This window comes from Hyperoodon ampullatus (genome assembly GCF_949752795.1).
Source record: "Hyperoodon ampullatus genome assembly, chromosome: 3".
Classification (NCBI taxonomy): domain Eukaryota; kingdom Metazoa; phylum Chordata; class Mammalia; order Artiodactyla; family Ziphiidae; genus Hyperoodon; species Hyperoodon ampullatus.
In genome coordinates this window covers 64,141,269-64,160,403 of record NC_136916.1, presented here as the reverse complement: position 1 = coordinate 64,160,403, position 19,135 = coordinate 64,141,269, and the positions used below count along the sequence as shown (strand labels likewise).

The window sequence follows — 19,135 nt, the reverse complement described above, 5'->3', positions numbered from 1 at the left end:
AAAAGCAGTTCCTGGGCACAACGTTGGATCAAGGTTTCTCGGTCATTCCTAAGTCCCCTTCCCAAAGCACAGGAACAATACAGCAGCTTGCTCCCCTGGCTTGCTGTGCCCATTCCAGGGAAAGGTGGGGAGGAACTCCAGAAAGTGGGTGTCTCTTGGTTGAAAGAAGTTGGGACCTGGGCCTTTGGTCTAGTTTAACCTGGGGCAGGTCAGGCTCCTGGGGAGGCTCCCGAGCAGGCCCAGGCCAGACCACTACTCAGCAAATGCAGAAGTCTTCACCATATTTTGCCAAAGTCCACCTTCTTCACTGACTTGGCCTGAAAACACCTGAGTTCAGAGGGACATGCGTGACAGAAATTCCCGGGTTCAATTCTGCTGGAAGCCACCGTGCTGGGAGAGGACTTCTTTCACTTTGTCCACAATGGTGCCCACCTCAGCCATGGCCCCCAGACCTAGGGAGCAGAGTTCGGCTATCACCCTGCAGACTGAAGCAGGGGACCATCCCCCACCCACCCTCACCCACTGCTCCCCGAGTGTCCCACCCAGAGCCCAGTGCCTGAGAAGGCCAGGACCAGGCCTGAGCCAGACCCAGCAAGTCCCTTCTGAGACACCCCCAGGACAGGCCCCAGGAATAGTTACAGCAGCCATCTTGAACTGTATGGGCTGCATGCCAGGGAGGATACCAGGCAGTTTACCTAACAACTCTGAGAGACAGGAATTACCATTTCCATTTCCCAGATGAGCAAGCTGAGCTGGAGGTCACAACAGGCTGGGATCTGAAGCTGAGCCCTGTCGCGGCCCAGGCTGTGGGAATGAGCCGTGAGCCTGGCCAGACACCCACCTTGGTCTCCACAGACCAGCTTCTTGGCCACACAGGGTATCTCGACATAGCCGAAGGCCTTGAGCTGGCCCACCTGCTGCTCGGTGATGGGGTGCTCCCACATGGCGGTGTTCATCGCCGGGCAGAAGAGCAGGGGCTTGCTGCGGTCCCAGGCCCGGATGACACACGTCTGTGAAAAAGGTGGGGGGTGCCTGCTGCTCTGCCTGCCACCCCACCCCGGCCTTCCCAAATCCTACCCACCGCCAGCTGAGGACTTGGGATGACTGAGAGCCACTGTCTGAAAGGAGCTGTATCATATACTTTAGGGGTGGGGCTGTGTCTCCTGGTCTCTCTCACCTCCCCATAGGCTCTGTCACAGGGCCCTACACACAGGAGGTGCTCTACCAATGTTAGCAATGGCCTAGCCACCTCCAAGCAGACCTTCCTTTCTGTGCAGAAAGGGCTCCCTCTGCCCAAGCCTCTGTCTTTCTCACAGTCAGCCACACCTCACAGACTGAAGCAACCCTGGGAAGCAGGGGGCAGGCCTGCGGTTCCTACAAAGCTAAGGACCAGACTGCCCAGCAGGTGGGCTCATCTATCCTGACACCAGCTCTATTTGAGGCCAACTAAAGCTTGGCCATGAAAACAACATCTTCCACATGACAAAACCCTCTCCCATGTGTTATCTCATGAACCCTCACTGCGGCCCTGTAACGAAGTTGCTGTCCCATTTCACGGAGGGGAAGCTGTACTTCCCAGAGGTGAACCATTACCCAAGGACACACCAGACAATGATCCAGGGCAAGGCTTTGCACACCGCCCATGCCATCCTCCACTGCATCGTGCAAACTCACTACCTCCCGATGTCCAGGCCATCCCACCAAGTCACATACCAGAGCAGCTATGAAAGGGACAGACCAGCTCAGAGTCTTTAGCGCTGTGAGCTTTGCAATCACATGGACCTGGGTTCAAATCTTGCTGTGCTATCTGCTGTTACTAGCGATGAGAACTTGAACAAGTTCTTTCATGCTGGGAGTATCAGCTTCCTCTCTGCAAAAGCCCTCTCACTGGGTGGTCTTGAGGGCAGAGGGTGAGAATACTTATAAAGCTGTTTGCACAAGGCCTGGCACAAAGTACAGGCTCCAGAAATAGTAGCTCCTGTTATTATTACAGGCATAGGCTCCCTGGGCCAGGGGCTGCCTCGGGGAGAAATAAGCTCTGGGGCCTGCAGGAGTGTGCTCCCCTGGGCTCTGACTGCTTCAGGTGCCTCTGCCTGGGCTGTGGGCCCCTCAGGGAGACAGCGGCTGGCACACCCCTTCCCTGAAGTGGAGCCTGTCTGCAAAAAGAGGGGGAGTCCAGAGAACAATGCCACGAACAGGCCAGGGAAAATGCCTGCCCTCCTCAGTGCCCCTGCCCTCTCCTGGGGACAGGAAGGAAGTTGGTCAGCACACAGCCTCAGGATCTGGGGGCTTGCGTCATCCCAGACACAGCGTTTGTTTCCCACCAAGTCCTCACAATGAGGCAACCTGGCTATGAGTGGACAGTTTCAGTCCACACTTCCTCTTGGCCCTGTGCCACCTGCTGCTTCTGCAGAAGTCATGAGCATACCTAGAAGAGTCCCTTGACTGCGTGTGGGGTGGGTGTCGGCAGGGCTGGGGTTCTCAACGACCTCAAAGAAAAGCACACCAACCAGAGCAGAAACTCAACACCTCCATGTCCCACACCTCTCTAGCTTTTCCCACCTCATCTCAAAACTCAGCGCTTCCTGGACAAACCACAGCTCCTCCAAACCTTCCAGCAGCAGGAGGGCTGAAAGGAGGCATCAGTTCCCACAGTCACTTCTGTTTGGCCAATGTTGTGTGCAGCACCTCAGGCTCTGCCCTTGGGAATCCGCTTGGGTGGAGAGAAGGCTTGGATCCGGGTCAGGAGACCAGCTGCCAGCTATACTGGTGACCCAGGGAAGTCACCTCCTCTTTCTGGATCTGCTTGGTTATTTAGCACAAAGAAGGGCTAGAGCCTGAGTGGGCCAGAGAGCAGACAGAGATGCACATCACCCAGGCCAAGGGCCCTGAGACTGGGAACACAGGTTCATACCTAGCGCACAGCTCTAATGGCACCCCAAGTTCTGGACACTGGAAAGGGAGACAATCTGAAGGAGGGAGGAAGTAGGGCAAGCTTCTTTTGGGGAATATAAGGAAAAAACATCTTTTGAGAGAGCACAGAGCCACAGACCATGATGACAGCAGTGTAAGATTTGCAGTTTTTTTCTTTTTTTTTTTTTTTTGTTGCGGTATGCGGGCCTCTCACTGGTGTGGCCTCTCCCGTTGCAGAGCACAGGCTCCGGAGGCGCAGGCTCAGCGGCCATGGCTCAAGGGCCTAGCCGCTCCGCAGCATGTGGGATCTTCCCGGACCGGGGCATGAACCCGCGTCCCCGGCATCCGCAGGCGGACTCTCAACCACTGCGCCACCAGGGAAGCCCCTGCAGTTCTTTGAAATACTTGCACCTTCTAGGGAAACCTTTGAGGCAAAGGGCCTCAGGGCTGGTCCTGGGAACATATTCCATTGCTCAGCCAACTCAGTAGGAGGGAACCCCAAAGATTTCAGGGAGTGGTGGCAACTTTGAAGAAAAGAGGGAAGCAGAGCTTTCGGGAGTAAGGAAGGAGCCCTCAGAGAACCGGCCTGGGCCGGGGCTTAGCTCCTAGAGGTCAGCGTGCTTTGTCACATCAGCTAGCTACTGACCGACCAGTGGGAAGCCTGGAGATTTGGTGAGATGGTGCCGGTTACACACAATGCTGACGCACGTAGATGAAAGTGGCCAGGAGCCTGACCTGCTCCGCCGTCCTGCCAGCCAGGCACTAGTCCCACCAGGAAGCCTTCTTGATAACACTGCTCCTAGGCCTGCCCTCCTCTGCACTCCCCCACCCCTGCTCCTGCCACACAATCTGTGTTGCTCTTCTTCTGATCACCCGTGCTCTATTTCAAATGATGCTTAAATCACTAGCAGCTTCTTCGAGAAGTACCTTAAGCACCAATCAACAAACATATGAGGAGACTAACCTCCTATCTAACCCCCAAAACCTTGACCCAGCTTCATTAGTCACTTCATTGACTTTGGCTGTTAGCCAAAGTAAAATTACTGATTGCCTCATACATACATTAAGCATTTCCTGAATGCCTACTACATGCCCAGTACTGTGCAAGGTGGTGACGCCATTGTCAAAGGACTGACTGTACCACACACCAGAGCATACTCTAAAAACCCTCTCCTTCCAGACTGTCAGCTCCCTGTGTCCTCCGTGTCCCTTCACACAGGGCCTGACACATGGCAAGTTAAAGCTCAATGGATGAGGGAAGAGGGATGATAAGGGAGAGGGAGGGGGATCACACCCAGTCTTCCCAGGATGATCATGTAAACAAAGGCTCTTTAAGGACAACAGCTCCCTGGAGGTCCCTCAGGCCTAAGACAATCCCCACTCTGTACAGCTGGACTTCTCTTCCTCTCCTCCACCTTGGGCCTCTCATCCTTTCTCCTTTCTTCCCCTTTAAGCTTTCTATAATATACAGGAAAACCACATCTCAGCTTTGTGGCTAAAGCTACAGGAGAGATAAGTGTGCCTAAGAGATCCATGTGGAAGTAAACGCTCTTATCCGATTACCCATGTGGATATCCAGGTTCTGGTGGGAAGGCAGAGCTAAGGTGGGCAGGCAACGGGGCTGGGCAGGGAGACCAGCAGAAGAGCATGTTGAGGGCAGCCCATGAACTATGGACAAAGAGGAGCTGAGCATCGAGGGGCAGGTGAGAGGTGGACACCCTCAGAGGGCACCCGCAAGTCGAGTCAACCCATCAGGACCAGGCCTTCTACCCACTTGCTGGAGCACAGGTGAGGCCAGGTGGAGGGTTGTCCAGGGGACTGTGTTCTGAGCAAACAGGCCCACCATAAAGGGATTCCAAGGTGAGAAGAGAAGCAGTCTGCAGCTCAGCAAACTGGGAGTGAGGCCCAGGGAGGCAGGAGGGCCCAGGGAGTCACTCACAAGCAAGTTGTCACAGATGCCACTGGCCACCTTTCCCATCGTGTTGGCATCGAGAGGAGCTACCAGCATGAGGTCTGCCCACCTCCGCAGGTCAATGTGGAGAACTGGGTCGGATCGGCACTTCCACATCTGGCAGAAGGAAGGAAGTGGGGTCACCGGGACGGCCATTCTCTCAGGGTGGAGGGAGGAGTGGCAGGTGGGGTGAGGGCCAACACAGACCAGGTACACTAAGTCAGGAACCCAAGGGAGACCACCTGAGCGACCCCTGCCCAAGTTCACTGCCACCCTTCTTGCAGCTAAGCTGGTGAACATTGGCTGTGGAGCCAACAGCCTGAGAGAAACCAGGCCTGAGGAAACAAACGCCCCTTGTCTCTCTGAGCTATTCCCTTTATGGTTTGGTTTTCAAGAGAACTGACATCTGGCAGGGAACTCCTGGCCTGTCTGCTTGAGGCGGATGCTTGGGTTGTCCAAGCCAGTGGAAAGGCTCTGGGCGGTGAGAAATGGAGGGGGCGGGGTGGGGAAGACGGGCCAGCCAGAAATGTTCTAGGCTGAGAATGTTTAAAAATGCCTGGCAGGGCACCCCTGTGAGGCCCACACTCGATGTCTAGTGAATCGGCCAGTGCCCGCCCCTCTGCAGGAGAGCAAAAGCAGAGCCCGGCAGCCGTGGGAAGTGAGGCGCTCTCCACAGCCCCGACGCTGGGAGCCGCGTGGACAAGGGTGGTGGGAACAGAGCTCCTCTGTGGTTTCATCAGCCCAGATAAATACAAGGACACTCAACCTCAGGCACAGGGCCAAAGCTGAGGTCTGTCTGAGGTGGGAGGAGACTGTGGGCCTCCTGCAGGCCAGAGCTAGACAGATGTTTTCCTCATCGCCTCTGCCCAGAGAGCCCTGACCGCTGACTTGAGCCTGGCCTGTCTGCTCCAGCCACCAGAACCATAGGCTGCAGGGAGGACGGTCCTGTCCTATTGGTACAAACACGATGGAACTCAGCCCTGGGTCCCCCAGCACTGACCTCCCATTCATCAGCGTCGCTGTAGAGGGTGACAGGAACATCCTGGGGACTGTAGAAATGTTTGGCTCGCTCAGTTGTGACCACTGCTACTTCCAGCTGTCACCAAGAAAAAGTGGAGTGGGGGTGGAGAAGGAAAGAGAAAATTACCAGAGCCACTGGCCTGGAGGCCACACGGGGCCAGGCCAGCAAGAGCTTTCCTCACAGCCTGGCTGTGGAGAGGACTTCTCCCTCTGAGGCAGCGAGCCCCATGTTTGCATAGCTACTTCCGCTGTCACCCAAAGGTCAGGCCTCACCAGGTGCAGCCGTTTCACTTCCCTATCTGAGGGGCTGCCGAGGAATGAGTCACCAACTGCCCAGCGTATATAAAGCTGCAGGCTTCTGCCGCTCAGGCAGAGACAGACAGGAAGGGAAATTAGGGCAAGAGGGCCACGCAGGCCATGGCAGGCAGGAGGGGCCACCCCAAGGAGGCTCACAGGTCCTGAGCTCTGGGCCACACTGCAGATCTGCCCTCTGCAGGCAAGGCACTGGGGAGCTGGGGTCCTGCATGTGGTGTCTGCAGCCATGGCCCAGCGAGAAAGCAGGCAGAGTCCCTTGCCGTACTTCTAGGAACAAGGCTTCGTGGGCTCTGGCTGCAGACAGGCTCCAGGAAAAGCAAACCTGTGTGCCCTACACTCATGGGGCAAGAGTGATATTTACCTTCACACTACTCATTCAGCAGATAAGTTAAAAATGCAAACAAGAGGGATGGTTAAGGTGCTTAACAGAACAGAAATAGCACATGATAGGGTGAACAGCACTAGACCAGTTCCCATCACTGGTAAAACGAGATGTCAGACTAACAAGCATGCAGATTAAAGGGGCCCAGAAGAGGTGGCTGGGAGGGGAGGGGTGTAGGAAATCACATCTTTGTGGGACATTTATCCAGGAGGGAAAAAAGTCAAGGGTGACAAGGACAGAATCATCAACTAACCAGAGCAAGGGTCATGGGTGGCAGTGTCTGGGCTAGATGTGCTATTTGGCCTGCATAGGGTTACAAACTTTTTTTTTTTTTTTTGCTGCGCCACGCAACATGTGGTACCTTAGCTCCCCGATCAGGGATCGAACCTGCACCCCCTGCAGTGGAAGCACAGAGTCTTAGCCACTGGACCACAAGGCAAGCCCCGGGTTATAAACATTTTTAAGCCAAAATATACAAATTGGGAGATTTCACATAGAAAATCCAATTTCCTGGCTCCTTTTAAAAAACTGAGTGGGACTTCCCTGGTGGCGCATTGGTTGGGAATCTGCCTGCCAATGCAGGGGACACAGGTTCGAGCCCTGGTCCGGGAAGATCCCACATGCCGCGGAGCAACTAAGCCCGTGAGCCACAACTACTAAGCCTGCGCTCTAGAGCCTGTGAGCCACAACTACTGAGCCTGAGAGCCACAACTACTGAAGCCGGTGCACCTAGAGCCCGTGCTCCGCAACAGGAGAAGCCACTGCAATGAGAAGCCTGCTTGCCACAACCAGAGAAGGCCCACGCGCAGCAACAAAGGCCCAACTCAACCAAAAATAAATAAGATAAGTAAATTTATTTAAAAAACCCAAAAAACTGAGTGCTCTGGCACTGCTGGGCCCACATTCCTGCTTGAAAATGACTTGGTAGGACTTGGTGGGGCTGCCTCTTTGGATGGGCCGTGCCCACGCCATTTCAACCTAGTCCCTGTCCCTCCCTATCATCTCACCAGGCTCCCTCTCCTCATTTGTTTGCTGCCTTTTGTGGGTTGTCAGACACTGTTCTGCACAGTACCTAGGAGTAAAGCTAGAACCAGGGAGTAGAAATCTCAGAGAGGCAGACTGCAGAACTTCAGAAGGTCTGGTGCTCCCAGCTCTGCTGAAGAGCTCTCAGATTTGTCCATTCTCCCGCTCACTCTCCCTTGGAACCTACCATCCCCCAAACTTGCATAAAACCTGAGGGACCTTTTTAATGGTCATTTAAACCAAACTCCTGCTGAGCAAGGGAGTCCCTTCTAGGATAGCCCTGAACGAGCCTGGTCCAGTTCTGAACAAGATGGCAAATGAACAGAGCTGCTGTCCCTCCATGGAACCCAGCCCTTGAAGATGTCACAGGACCAGCCAGGTAGGGAGAGCAGAGAAAGGCAGGATGGTGCTGAGACTCTTAAGACACAAGACAGTAATGACATAAGGTGTGGGGCATAGTAAGTTAGAACTAACCACAAGAAGAATAATATATAACTTTCGAACCAGCAGAAGAAAATTCAATCTACACAATAAAGGGATAGGGAAAGGAAAAAAAAAAAAGCAGAGAGAACACATGATAAGTGGAAAGCATTAAATAAGATGGAAGAAGTAAGTCCTAATAGAATAGCAATTATAGTAATTATATAATTGGCTAAACTCCCTGATCAAAATTCAGACTCTCATACTGGATGTTTTAAAATCCATCAATCACATCAAAATGTGTCTGAAAAGACACATTTAAGACAAAAAGATATATAAAGCTTAAATAAAAGAATAAACTTTCAGTTAAATAAAGTGGATTAAACTCTACTCCCTCTCAAAAGCCCACTGAAATAAAAGTAAAGGGATTTTTTTAAAGGATTTTTTTAAAAGATATGAATCACCAGAACAAAGAGAAGAGGACAAAAACATAAACAAAAACCCAGCAGTTAAGATATGGAAGTGGAAGGAAGCATTAACAGATCAGATTAGATCAGACAGGATCAGATCTTTTTTTTTTAATGAACATTCAGGGAACAAAAAGGAACTCTTGGAAATTAAAATTACAAATAGTCAAATAAAAAATTCAATATAAGTTTAGAAGAAATTTTCCAAAAAGTAGAAGAGAAAGATAAAGAGATGGATAATACTATTAAAAAAGATGAGGTGGTCCAGTGGTTAAGACTCCACGCTTCCACTGAAGGGGGCGAGGGTTTGATCCCCGGTTGGGGAACTAAGATCCCACATGCCGCATGGCACAGCACCCCCCCCAAAAAAAAGATGAAATCAGAAGACCAACTCAAGAGGTCCAAAATCTGACTAACAATGAGTTCCTGAAAGGGAGAACAGAAAAATAGAAGGGTGAAAATTACAAAAGAAATAAAATGAAATTTCCCCAAACTGAAGAACTCAGAGGTAGGAGCCATCTCTTCTGCCTACAGAGCTCTGAGAAGGTGGCAACCTGTTAGGCTCAGGGAACCTGAAGTCTCACGTCCCTGGCATCCACTGAGTGTAAGTCAATGGAGCCTGAGCCCACATCAGCTCTCCTGGAAGCCACATCCTCCTACTGAAGTATATGGGGTTTGCAATCAGCAAAACCTCACAAGTTCTTTTCACCCATGTTGCTACTAAACCACAAGCCCCAAACTGTACTTGCATTTGTTACTTTCCCAAATGTAGTCCCTCACATTTCCCTGGTGAATTCCACCTTTCCAGAGTTGGCCCAGTGTTTGCTCAGTCTATGTAAAGAGCTCCAAAAATCTCAATCCTGTTCCTCCTGGCCTGTTCTCAGCCAGTACCACCATCAGTAGCCCCAAGACACAAATCCAAATGATGAAAAGGACAAGGTCAAGAGCAGAGCCCTTCGCCAAGGTCCACAGGGCTGGGGTGGGAAAGAATCAAGAATGAACCCCTTCCAAGTAGGATCTTTCCCTGATTATAAACATGCTGATAACATTACCAGGTGGTCCAGGGGGATGTCCTAAGATTCCATCAAAGTCCTCACCAAATCCAAAAATATTTTGTCTAATATCCAAAATAAAATAAAATAAAATTGATATGGCTTGTCCCCAGTGAGCCCAATCAAACCCCAGTAACAACCATTTTCTAAGTGCTTTTCTAAGGGCTCACAAGGTTTTTCTAATTTGTGGAGCCTACCTCTTCCGCCTTTTTGATAAATGGACATTGGTCATCTCCAGCCTCTAGCCCCTCTGCTATTTCCCACACATCCTGTAGGTCACCAACCGCAACCTCAGCACCCCAGGACAGAACTTGCCAAGTTCAGGAGTTGAATCACCCAACTTGGGTTCAAGTCTCTTCTACCACCATTGGTACTTTTTCAAACTGAAAAGAAAAAAAATGAAAGCAAAGTGGACTCAAGAGTCCCTGCCATTTCTTTCTGTCCCCCCACTAATGTTATACCATTGGCCTCCAGGACCAGGCATTGTTCCATTGCTCTTTTTCTAAATATATGTTAACAGCCCTCTTGGTCACTCAGTTTCACTGCAAGCTTCAGCTCACTCTGGTGACCTCTGGACCATATTCTACCTTTATCTTTGGTTATACGTCCTCCTTTCCATTTAACTGCTTTCCAGTCTCCTTCAACAGATGGCTTCCCAGGTAGCCATATCAGTTTCTGGTCACTGCCTGCTTTTCCTTAAGAGGACTACTCTCTTTCATTTCTAAGAGCTTCCTGACCATCCTGAACAATTTGCCACTTAAGATCACCCCAGTTCATCCTCTCTTTATTCTGAAATTTGGAAAGCTGCTTCCTGAAGATCGAGTTCCCCTACTCTCCCCAACTCCCCAACGGCCTGCCAGTTCTCAAAGTGAGGATTGTGCCTAGGGCCAGCCTTCAGAAACATTCCCAGTTTGGTGATGGCCCTGTTCAGGGGCTCCCTCCTCCCTCTCAGCTCTACCCTTTCCTTCCCTCTACATCCCCCTCACAGTCTCCCCCTGGCTCCTGGGGAATTCCAACCAGGGGTCCAAGTAGGCCTCCCACCCTGGTCCATAGCTGCAGCTTGAGATCTTCCCCTTAAGCTCTTCCCCTAGTCTCTCAATCTATCCGTCTCTGGCTACCCTCCCAGGTTACACTGTCATTGTTAGGGAGCTTCTTGGGGTCAATGTCTTTCCTAAAGAGTAATGTGAAGAGTATGTAATGAGCGTGTTCTTCCCAAAGTCCCTCCCTTGACCCCTATCAAGCAGCCACCTCTCCTTGGCAGTGACTCTGACCCCAGTGTTGTCTGGCAGGCCCAGGCTAGTTTTTCTGGTTTTAGAAGTATGTCACTTGATCTGATTCTTCAGTGCTGTGGGCTTTGTTCTTTCATTTTCATTCACTCTGTAAAAAGGTCCTGGGAGCCAAGAGCTCGGCCCTGGGTTGGCACACATTAAAAAAAAGAAGGCATGTTGTTGTGTTACCTTCTGAGATACTAAATAACTTGGACTAGTCACTCATTCACCCTGACCTTTCCCTCAGCAAATGCTAAGGAGTCTTGGCAGAGCAGAAAACTCCTGAGGACAGGAACCCTCCCTGGCTTTCTCTTACACCCTCCTGGGTCATCGTAGAAGCGGGGCTGGACATTAAAACAATCTCTCACACACATCAGAGTTCCTGAAAGGCAGCTCTGTGCTTGGCCCCCCAGCGAGACCCCGGCCAACAGTTTTTATGTCTTAATATTTTTAACCTGAACTTCTGTGTGATGTGACCAAGGCTTGGCCAGACCCTATTATATAAGCTGCCTGCATTTTGCTTAGCATTTATAGAGATTTCTTCCTGAAACCAGTTGGCAAGTCTGGTGTACCTTTCTCTGTTGAAAATACATCAGCAATCCCATCTGGGGCTCCTGGGGAGTCAGGAAGGGGAAATGGAAAACAGAATTTGGGGCAATACTTCCATTTTTACTTTTAGACCCCTGGTCTGGCCCAGGCTGCTTCTGGGGCAGATATCAAAGGGATCTGTGGAGAAGCACTTTCACAGCCACAGGATGAGATAAATCCCATGGCTTGAATGTCCACCTCCAACCTCATCTCTGGCCTCTATCCATTACAACCATGAGCCAGTAGCACCCTCTCCTCAAGTATGACAACCAAAATGACATTGTCCAGTGTTCCCTAGGAGGCAAAACTGCCCCAGTTGAGAACCACTACTCTACAGAATCATCCAATAGAACTCTCTGCAGTGAAGGAAACATGTCACACCTGTGCTGTCCAGTATGGCAGCCTCTAGCCACATGTTGATATTGAGCACTTGAGGTGTGGTTGGTGTGACAAAGGAACTGAACTTTTGGTTTTATTTAATTTTAATAATTTAAATTTGAATGTGGCTAGTGGTTACCGTGTTAGATAGCATAGCTCTGGCATATACAAGTAAAGAAGAGCCCCAGCTGGAACCCCCAGCTCAGTGGCTAGAAAAGAGCAGGTGTTTCTAGTAGGGCACGTGATAACGGTTCCACAGGAGACTGATGAGGACTCTAAAGAGGAAACACCAGCTATGACTTAACCTGGCACAAGGCAAGGAACCCAGAGTTTTAGTGGCTTAGTCCTCTGGGCTTAAACACACAGCAGAAGACCCCAACATTGGGCCTCCCAGTGTTGACACTGGTAGTGCCCGGGGCCTGGGGGCCAGCCAAGAAGCTGGCATGACCCTGAGCATGGGGGTGGCAGGCATACTCTAGAAAAAAGGACTCTGGGTGCCATCAGCACATGGGGTTGGGGTGGGGGGAAGCTGTGGAGGAGGTGGCTTCCTTAACAAATCCCCGAGGGAGTTCCAGTTGGCTGAGTGGGTGTCCCAATGTCTCACAATGATGTCTCCACTTGACAAATATTTACTGAGCCTACTACACACATGGGAGCCAGAGCTGGTAAGGGCTCAGTGTGTCTGTCTAACAAGTGGGTGAGGTATATATGACCCCTGACTATAAAGCAAGACAGACCAGGCAGGAGTCCACAACCGCCTGGGGATTCTCAGCCTCATGGCCGTGTTTAGGTGGAGTAGAGAATGCCCATAATCTGAGCTCAAGTCCACTTGCTGATGGTAGTCAGGAAACTGGCCTTGAGCCCCAGTTCTGCCAGCCCACTGGCTGGGGGAATCTCTGGCAAATTCTTCCTCTCTGGCCTGGTTTCTCCTCCGGAGCCATGAGCCATCTGGACCACAGGGCCTCCAGGGGCCCCTCCAGCTTGCTGCGCCTCCCAGCCCTCTTGTGACCCTTGTCCTTTCCCACCAGGCTCTGCCGTTCTCTCCTCTGCCTCCAAACCGGCCTCCTGGGGGAGCTGGTATTCTAGTCGCATGGCCCATCCTGCCATTCAAGCAGGGCATAGCTGCCAATCCCTCCCCAACTAGACAAATTTCTAAAGAATTAAACTAGAGAAGCAGACTGCAGAGGCTCTCCATAGGGACACTATTCTGGAGTAGCAGGGAAGGACCCTGGGTGCAAGAGCCCTCGGCCCAGGGCTGGCTGCCTCCAACCAGTGGCCTGCAGAGGTCACTCCCTGGGGGAGCAGGCCAGGGAAGGATGGGGCTAGCCAAGCCAGCGCAGGTCCAGAAAAATGCCTCAGAGTGCTACTGCTGAGTAGACTAGTTTCCACAGCAGGAGCACAGAGCAGGCAGGTGGCCCCTGCCTGGAAAGAAAGAAAAACCTCAAACCAGGCCATGTTTCTCCTGCTCTCCTTTCCTCAGTGAGCATTATTTAAAAAAAAAAAAAAAAAAAAAAGGATAAAATTACAAAGAACATTCCATGATATCCCTACTAAAAGCCCCACTGACTTTAAAAAATAAAATAAAATAAAATAAAATAAGGGGACCTCCCTGGTGACTCAGTGGTTAAGAATCCACCTGCCAGTAAAGGGGACATGGGTTCGATCCCTGGTCCGGGAAGATCCCACATGCCACAGAGCAACTAGGCCCGTGTGCCACAACTACTGAAGCCCGTGCGCCTAGAGCCCATGCTCCACAACAAGAGAAGCCACCGCAGTGAGAAGCCCGCACACCGCAAAGAAGAGTAGCCCTCGCTCGCCACAACTAGAGAAAGCCCGTGCACAGCAACGAAGACCCAATGCAGCCAAAAATAAATAAATAAATTTATTTAAAAATAAATTAAAAAATTAAAAATAAAACAAAATAAGTACACAAAGAGGTTAGAAAATCAAAATTGAACAGAATGACACAAAATGCAAGTCTCCCTTCCTGCCCCCATCTCTCCACAAGGGTAACCACCTCCAGGGGGAAGACCACAGGCAGTAACTTTGATATGTGAACACACAAAAGGAATCATACTATATGCCAGCAGTTGGCAAACCTTTTCTATAAAGGGCCAGATACTATTTTAGGCTTTGTCACAACTACTCTACTCTGTAGTAGCAAGACTGTAGCCATAGGCAATACTTAAATGAATGGGTGTGGATGTGCTCCAATAAAATGTTACAGACACTGAAACCTGAATTTTATATAATTTTATATGGCACAAAATAATCTTCTTTTGATTTTTTTCAACCATTTAAAAATGTAAGTAGTTTACATATGCATGGTTCGCAGGCCATACAAAAACAGACAAGAATTTGGCCTGTGGGCCACACTTTACTAACTTCAGCACCTTGCTCATTTCACTTATATCTTGAGGACTGTCCTATATCAGCACACAAGATCCACCCATTCTTCTGAACTGCTGCCTCCGAATCCATCAAGAGGCTGAACCACAACTGCACCACAGCTCTATTGCTGGATATTTTGTTTGTTTCAGTTTTCTTTTAAAATTATAAACAGTGCTAAAATGAACATGCTTGTACATTTGGTGAACTTTTGTACCCTATAGCAGCGGTCCCCAACCTTTTTTGGCACCAGGGACTGGTTTCATGGAAGACAATTTTTTCACTGGTCCGGGGCGGGGGGTGGGGTGGGGGGCGAGAGGGATGGCTCAGGCTGTAATTCGAGTGATGGGGAGAGGCAGACAGATGAAGCTTTGCTCAGTCGCCTGCCGCTCACCTCCTGCTGTGCGGCCCGGTATTGGTCCGTGGCCCGGGAGCTGGGGACTCCTGCCCTATAGGGTTCAATCCTATGGGTGAAGCAAGGGCTGTGACCATTTTTGCTTTCTCTAGATATTGCCACAACAGTCCTCCAGAAAAGCAGAATTTACTTCATTCTGCGTACGAGCAGGGCCCTCTTCCTGCACCCTTAACAGTCCTGAATGTCCCGACAGGCATTCTGGCAACAGTCTTTTCTAAGGCCAAGGCCTGCCAACTCCCTGGGTGGGAGATTTTTTCCACTTTTAGAAATCCTCTTCTGGCTCTCAGCCCTGCTGACACCTACCCAGCAAAAGCTAGAGAGGTGTTCTGTTTTCTCCTCCATAGTGAGGAGGGTACCAACCAAAGGGCAGAAACTGACTAAGCTAACTGCTCAGATGTAAGTGCCACTCAATTACATGACGATCACAGAACTGCAAAACAGCCACAGCTCCTACACCCCAGGACCTTCTCTCAGGCTGCCTTTGGTCCTAGTCCTTTTTGTCCTCACATCTAGAATCTTCTACCACTCATGCCAGAAGAGGCCTTGGAGATGTATCATTTGGGTACCTGGCCCCCACTTTATTGCAGGGATAAGAAAACCGAGGCCATAAAAAAGACCTGACTTGCCCAGAGTCCCAGCGTGAGAAATCCTCTATGTGCAACGCCTCTTTTGAGGGAGGGCTGGCCCCCACTGTCCAACTCCTCCCACCTCACACAAAGCCTCCAAGGCTTCTTTGCTGGTGGCCACTCTCTCCAACTGCTGGTGAGTGAGGCAGAAAACCAAATCTACCCCTCCCTATCACTCCCCCATAGTCTCCTTGGTCTGGCTCCAGGTCAATGGTCCTCCTGGGAAGCCTGAACACACTGGTGGATCAGGAGTAATCCTGAGCCAGGTCCGTAGAATCATCCAGCTCCCTGCCGCCCATATCCCAGCTGCTCGTTTGCTAGTCAAAATCTAGGGATCCCTAAGGGAGCTCAGCAAAGCCTCAAGCATGTGAGTCCATGACTTAGGCAAAGAGCTGAGAAGGACTGCTCCAAGGGACAAAGACTACTCCTGGAGGTGATCCAGAAGGGGGGCACCGGGGAGATCAGTACAATCAGGGAGTGTGGGGAAGAGCCAGGGGAAAGGCCACCCCCCCCCCGGGGGCCAACACAAGGCAAGCAGGGATCCCCTTTTGGTTACCAACACCTCACAAGGACTCCACTGAGCAAATCCAGGCTCTCTGGAGAGCTGTCTACCCACAGGATGAGAGGGATGCGGGCCCCTCCACATAAGCGGATGGACGGTGGCTCCACGGCTCTTCCCACATGGGCCGTCTCACCAACCCCAACACCCCACACCACGTGTGGCTGCCCCAAAGGACACGACAACAAGGGAAAAGGAGAGGGGGATGGACAGGAAACAAACAGTGTTAAGCGCTTCCGTGTGCCAGGAGCTGCGCCTAGCCGTGGGCACAAGATGGCAGTTTCATCTGTGTCCCCCTCCCCCAGCCTTGCAAACATTCCAGAGGGGATGGGTGGCAGCCATCATCTTTATTTTAAAATGAGAAAGGCAGGCTCCTAGAGGCTAAGTCAGGGAGTCCTCTCTCCTTGTCACTGCCCTTCTGGCTGCCTGACCTTCAGCTTCAACTCCAGCCAGAGACGGAGGGCCAAGTCCCATTCCACACGTGGCCTGTCCCCCACAGAGGCTGGACTAAAAGTCCTAGGGTAGGCTGGAGAGCCTCCCTGCTTCAGGCAACCCTTCCTCACACCCGCATAAATGCTGGCTGTGTGGGATGGCAGGAAGCGGTGGAGCTGCCATTTCCCTCTGCCCTGAGGTTGCTCATCTGTTTCCTGGGATAGGACTCCCTGCCCCCACCCACCCCAAGTCCGGAAATTCACTTGCTCTGGGGCTATGGGAAAAGGGAACTGCATGGCTCCCTCCCTCCCCAGAGGGCGGTGGCAGAGGCTGTTGCTGCAGCAACGCTTGCAGGCCTCCCGCCCTCAAGGCTCTAGCTGGCCAGCTCCTACCAACGGTTCTGGGCACATGAGGAGGGGGCAGGCCGAAGGGGTTACTGCCCCAAAGCACCAGTGCCCAGCCTCAGAGCAGCCACAACACTCTCCTCCCTTCCCTCTTCTGGCCTGACTGGCATCCCTGGCTGCCTGGAGGGTGGGGTGAGGGGGTGACTTTCTGGGTATAAGTTTGTGGAAAGTTAAAAAAAAAAAAAAAAAAAAAAGCCGCTTTCCCGCCCTTGCCTGTGACTCCTGACATAGTCATCTGCAAGTGAGCACTGCTCCCTGCTGGACACTTAGGGTACACCCGCCTGCGCCACCCTGAGTTAGGTGCTATGCAGATACAAGCAAGGAAAAAAGCACAGCCTGGGCCTCAACGGCTTAACACTCTAGAAAACTAGTGTCTGACAACACAGGCAGTGTCAAAGATAACCTATGGTTCCACAGCTTGGTCAACATTCTCTTCTTAACCAAACTTTAGTCAGGCTCCTTTGAGCCACTTTTTCAACTAGGCCCGTCTTTGGGTTTCATCCTCCAGAGCAAGATTCCTGCTACGTTGGTTTAGCCAGAATCCCCTACACTCGATATCTGATCAGCCTGGATATCTCATCAGGCTCCTCATCCCCCAACAGCCCCCAGATCATCCTGGGCTGCCTTCAGCAAGAATCCGGTCAGGACAGTTTTGCTAAAATCTCCCTTACCCCTGATGTTTCCTCTTAGTAACTTCTAGTTTTTCTTTAATACATCAAATGAGTTTTAAAAGGAAGGGAGCAAAACCACATGGGCTGAGGCAGGCCAGGAAGGCTTTTACATGAAGTGTTTGTGGAGAATTTGAAAAGGCAGGGAAAAGTAGGCAGGGCGGCACAGCCTGGAAGGGGTTGGGCCAAAGCAAAGGCCATCAGGGTGGAGCGTGGGGTAGCTAGAGAGTGGCAGACCAGTGAAGGGCCTAGGTTACCAGACGAAGAAGTGGGGTTATCACCAGCTGGCTTTCACATTTTTTAAAGCCTTGAACTTTTCCTGCAAAAGAATATGCCCCAGAACCCCTACATATAAAACTGATCAAAGTTGAGGTGATCTGACCAAAGGCAGGGGGCTAAGCCCCCCACCTCCAACACACTGTGGTGGCCCCTGGGCATCTCTGAACACCTGAAGGAGCAGAGTTTGAAACCAGAGCTGCGGGCAGCGGGGAGCCCCTAAGGTTCCAGTGCATTTGGACTGACAGGACACCCATGGTGTCTAACAAGGAGGGAGGACAGAGCCACAATGTCCAGGATGGAGTGAAAGCAGAGGCAGGGAGCCCAAGGCAGCCAGGGGGCGCTGAGAACTTGCCACACTTCTCCAGCCAGCTCTTCTCTCATGCTAGGACTTCATGGAATTCAAAGCAAATGTTTGGGAACCCAAAACCTCCATTCACCACAGCGTTCCTTTTGCAGTCTCCTCTCACTCTCTGTCTACTACCTAATCTAGCTCCTGGTTATACTGTCACACTGGTCTCTGTCTCCGCGTCCCCCACATACCAATGCACACAGAGGACTTCCACAAACACCATGATTAAGAAAAAGAAAACCCTGTGCACTGCACAAAAACAGGCTGGCCCCAGAGCATCAGCCCTCTAATGCCCGAGGCTGTCTAGTAAGCATACTCACGCCAGGAATGTCCAAAAGCCTTGACACCAGAAGAGGCAACTTCAGGGCAGCAACACTCCCAGTGACACCCACAAGAACACGGAACTGTCTCTCCACCAAGGGTGCAGCAGCTGAACACGTGGCCCTGGGTTCCATGTGCGGTCTGGTGGCTTCGAGTCCTGGGAGCCTGCCAGAACTGGGATTCATAAAGCTCTGCCAGGATTTAGGATCTAAAAGCAAAATGGGGGTGCCTGCTTCATTCATACATTCAACCAAAATGTATTGAGCACCCTGTATTAGACCCTGGGCCAGATGCTAGGGTTCCTTAGGGGTCAACAGTCCCAGCTTCTGGGAGCATACAGTGTGATAAGAAGGTCAGACACCCTCACCCAACGTGGGTCAGTCACAATGTAATGCGGCCAGTGCCATGAGGCTGGGCTGCCTACAAGTTACTGTCTGAGTAAGTCAGAGACCAAAAAAAATAACATTCAGGTTGAGTCCTGCAGGACGAGGAAGTTTTTCAGAGAAACAAGGAAATAACTTTGCAAGAAGGAGCAATCTTGCAGAGGTGAAGAGGCCTGAAGGAGGGTGGCAGGTCTGGGGAACAGAAAGCAGCTTAGCAGTGAGGCTAAAGCGTGATGGAAGGTGGGGGGCCAGTGGGGCGGGCAGGAGGTAAGGCTGCAAAGTCAGGTCAAGGACTAAATGTCAAGAACAGTGAGGGCTATGGTGCGTTTTCATTTTAGAAAGACGGTGCTGGTGAGAAGTGTGGAGGGGGCCTTGGTGGTGAAGAGACTGGAGGGGGCAGACAAAGGAGCCACTGCAGTGGGCTAGGCTGGCTGAAGAGAGTGGCAGGTCAGGGTAGGTTCCAGGGATGCCTGTGGGGTAGAACCCTATGCAACAAAGGAGTTTGGGTGCTCCAGGGAGCTGAGAGATTTGCCT

At 51.4% G+C, this 19,135-nt stretch overlaps 1 protein-coding gene across 1 annotated transcript; it reads right to left on the bottom strand.

Annotated features, from left to right (window-relative positions):
- Positions 1-366: 366 nt before the first annotated feature.
- Positions 367-18,403, bottom strand: PPCDC (phosphopantothenoylcysteine decarboxylase; the record flags this gene model as incomplete). The annotated part of the gene is made up of 5 exons (XM_079699968.1): positions 367-452; positions 842-1,010; positions 4,853-4,981; positions 5,865-5,960; positions 18,218-18,403. The coding sequence occupies 5 exons, from the start codon at positions 18,401-18,403 to the stop codon at positions 367-369; spliced, it is 666 nt and encodes a 221-aa protein (XP_079556094.1).
- Between the last annotated feature and the right edge of the window lie 732 nt (positions 18,404-19,135).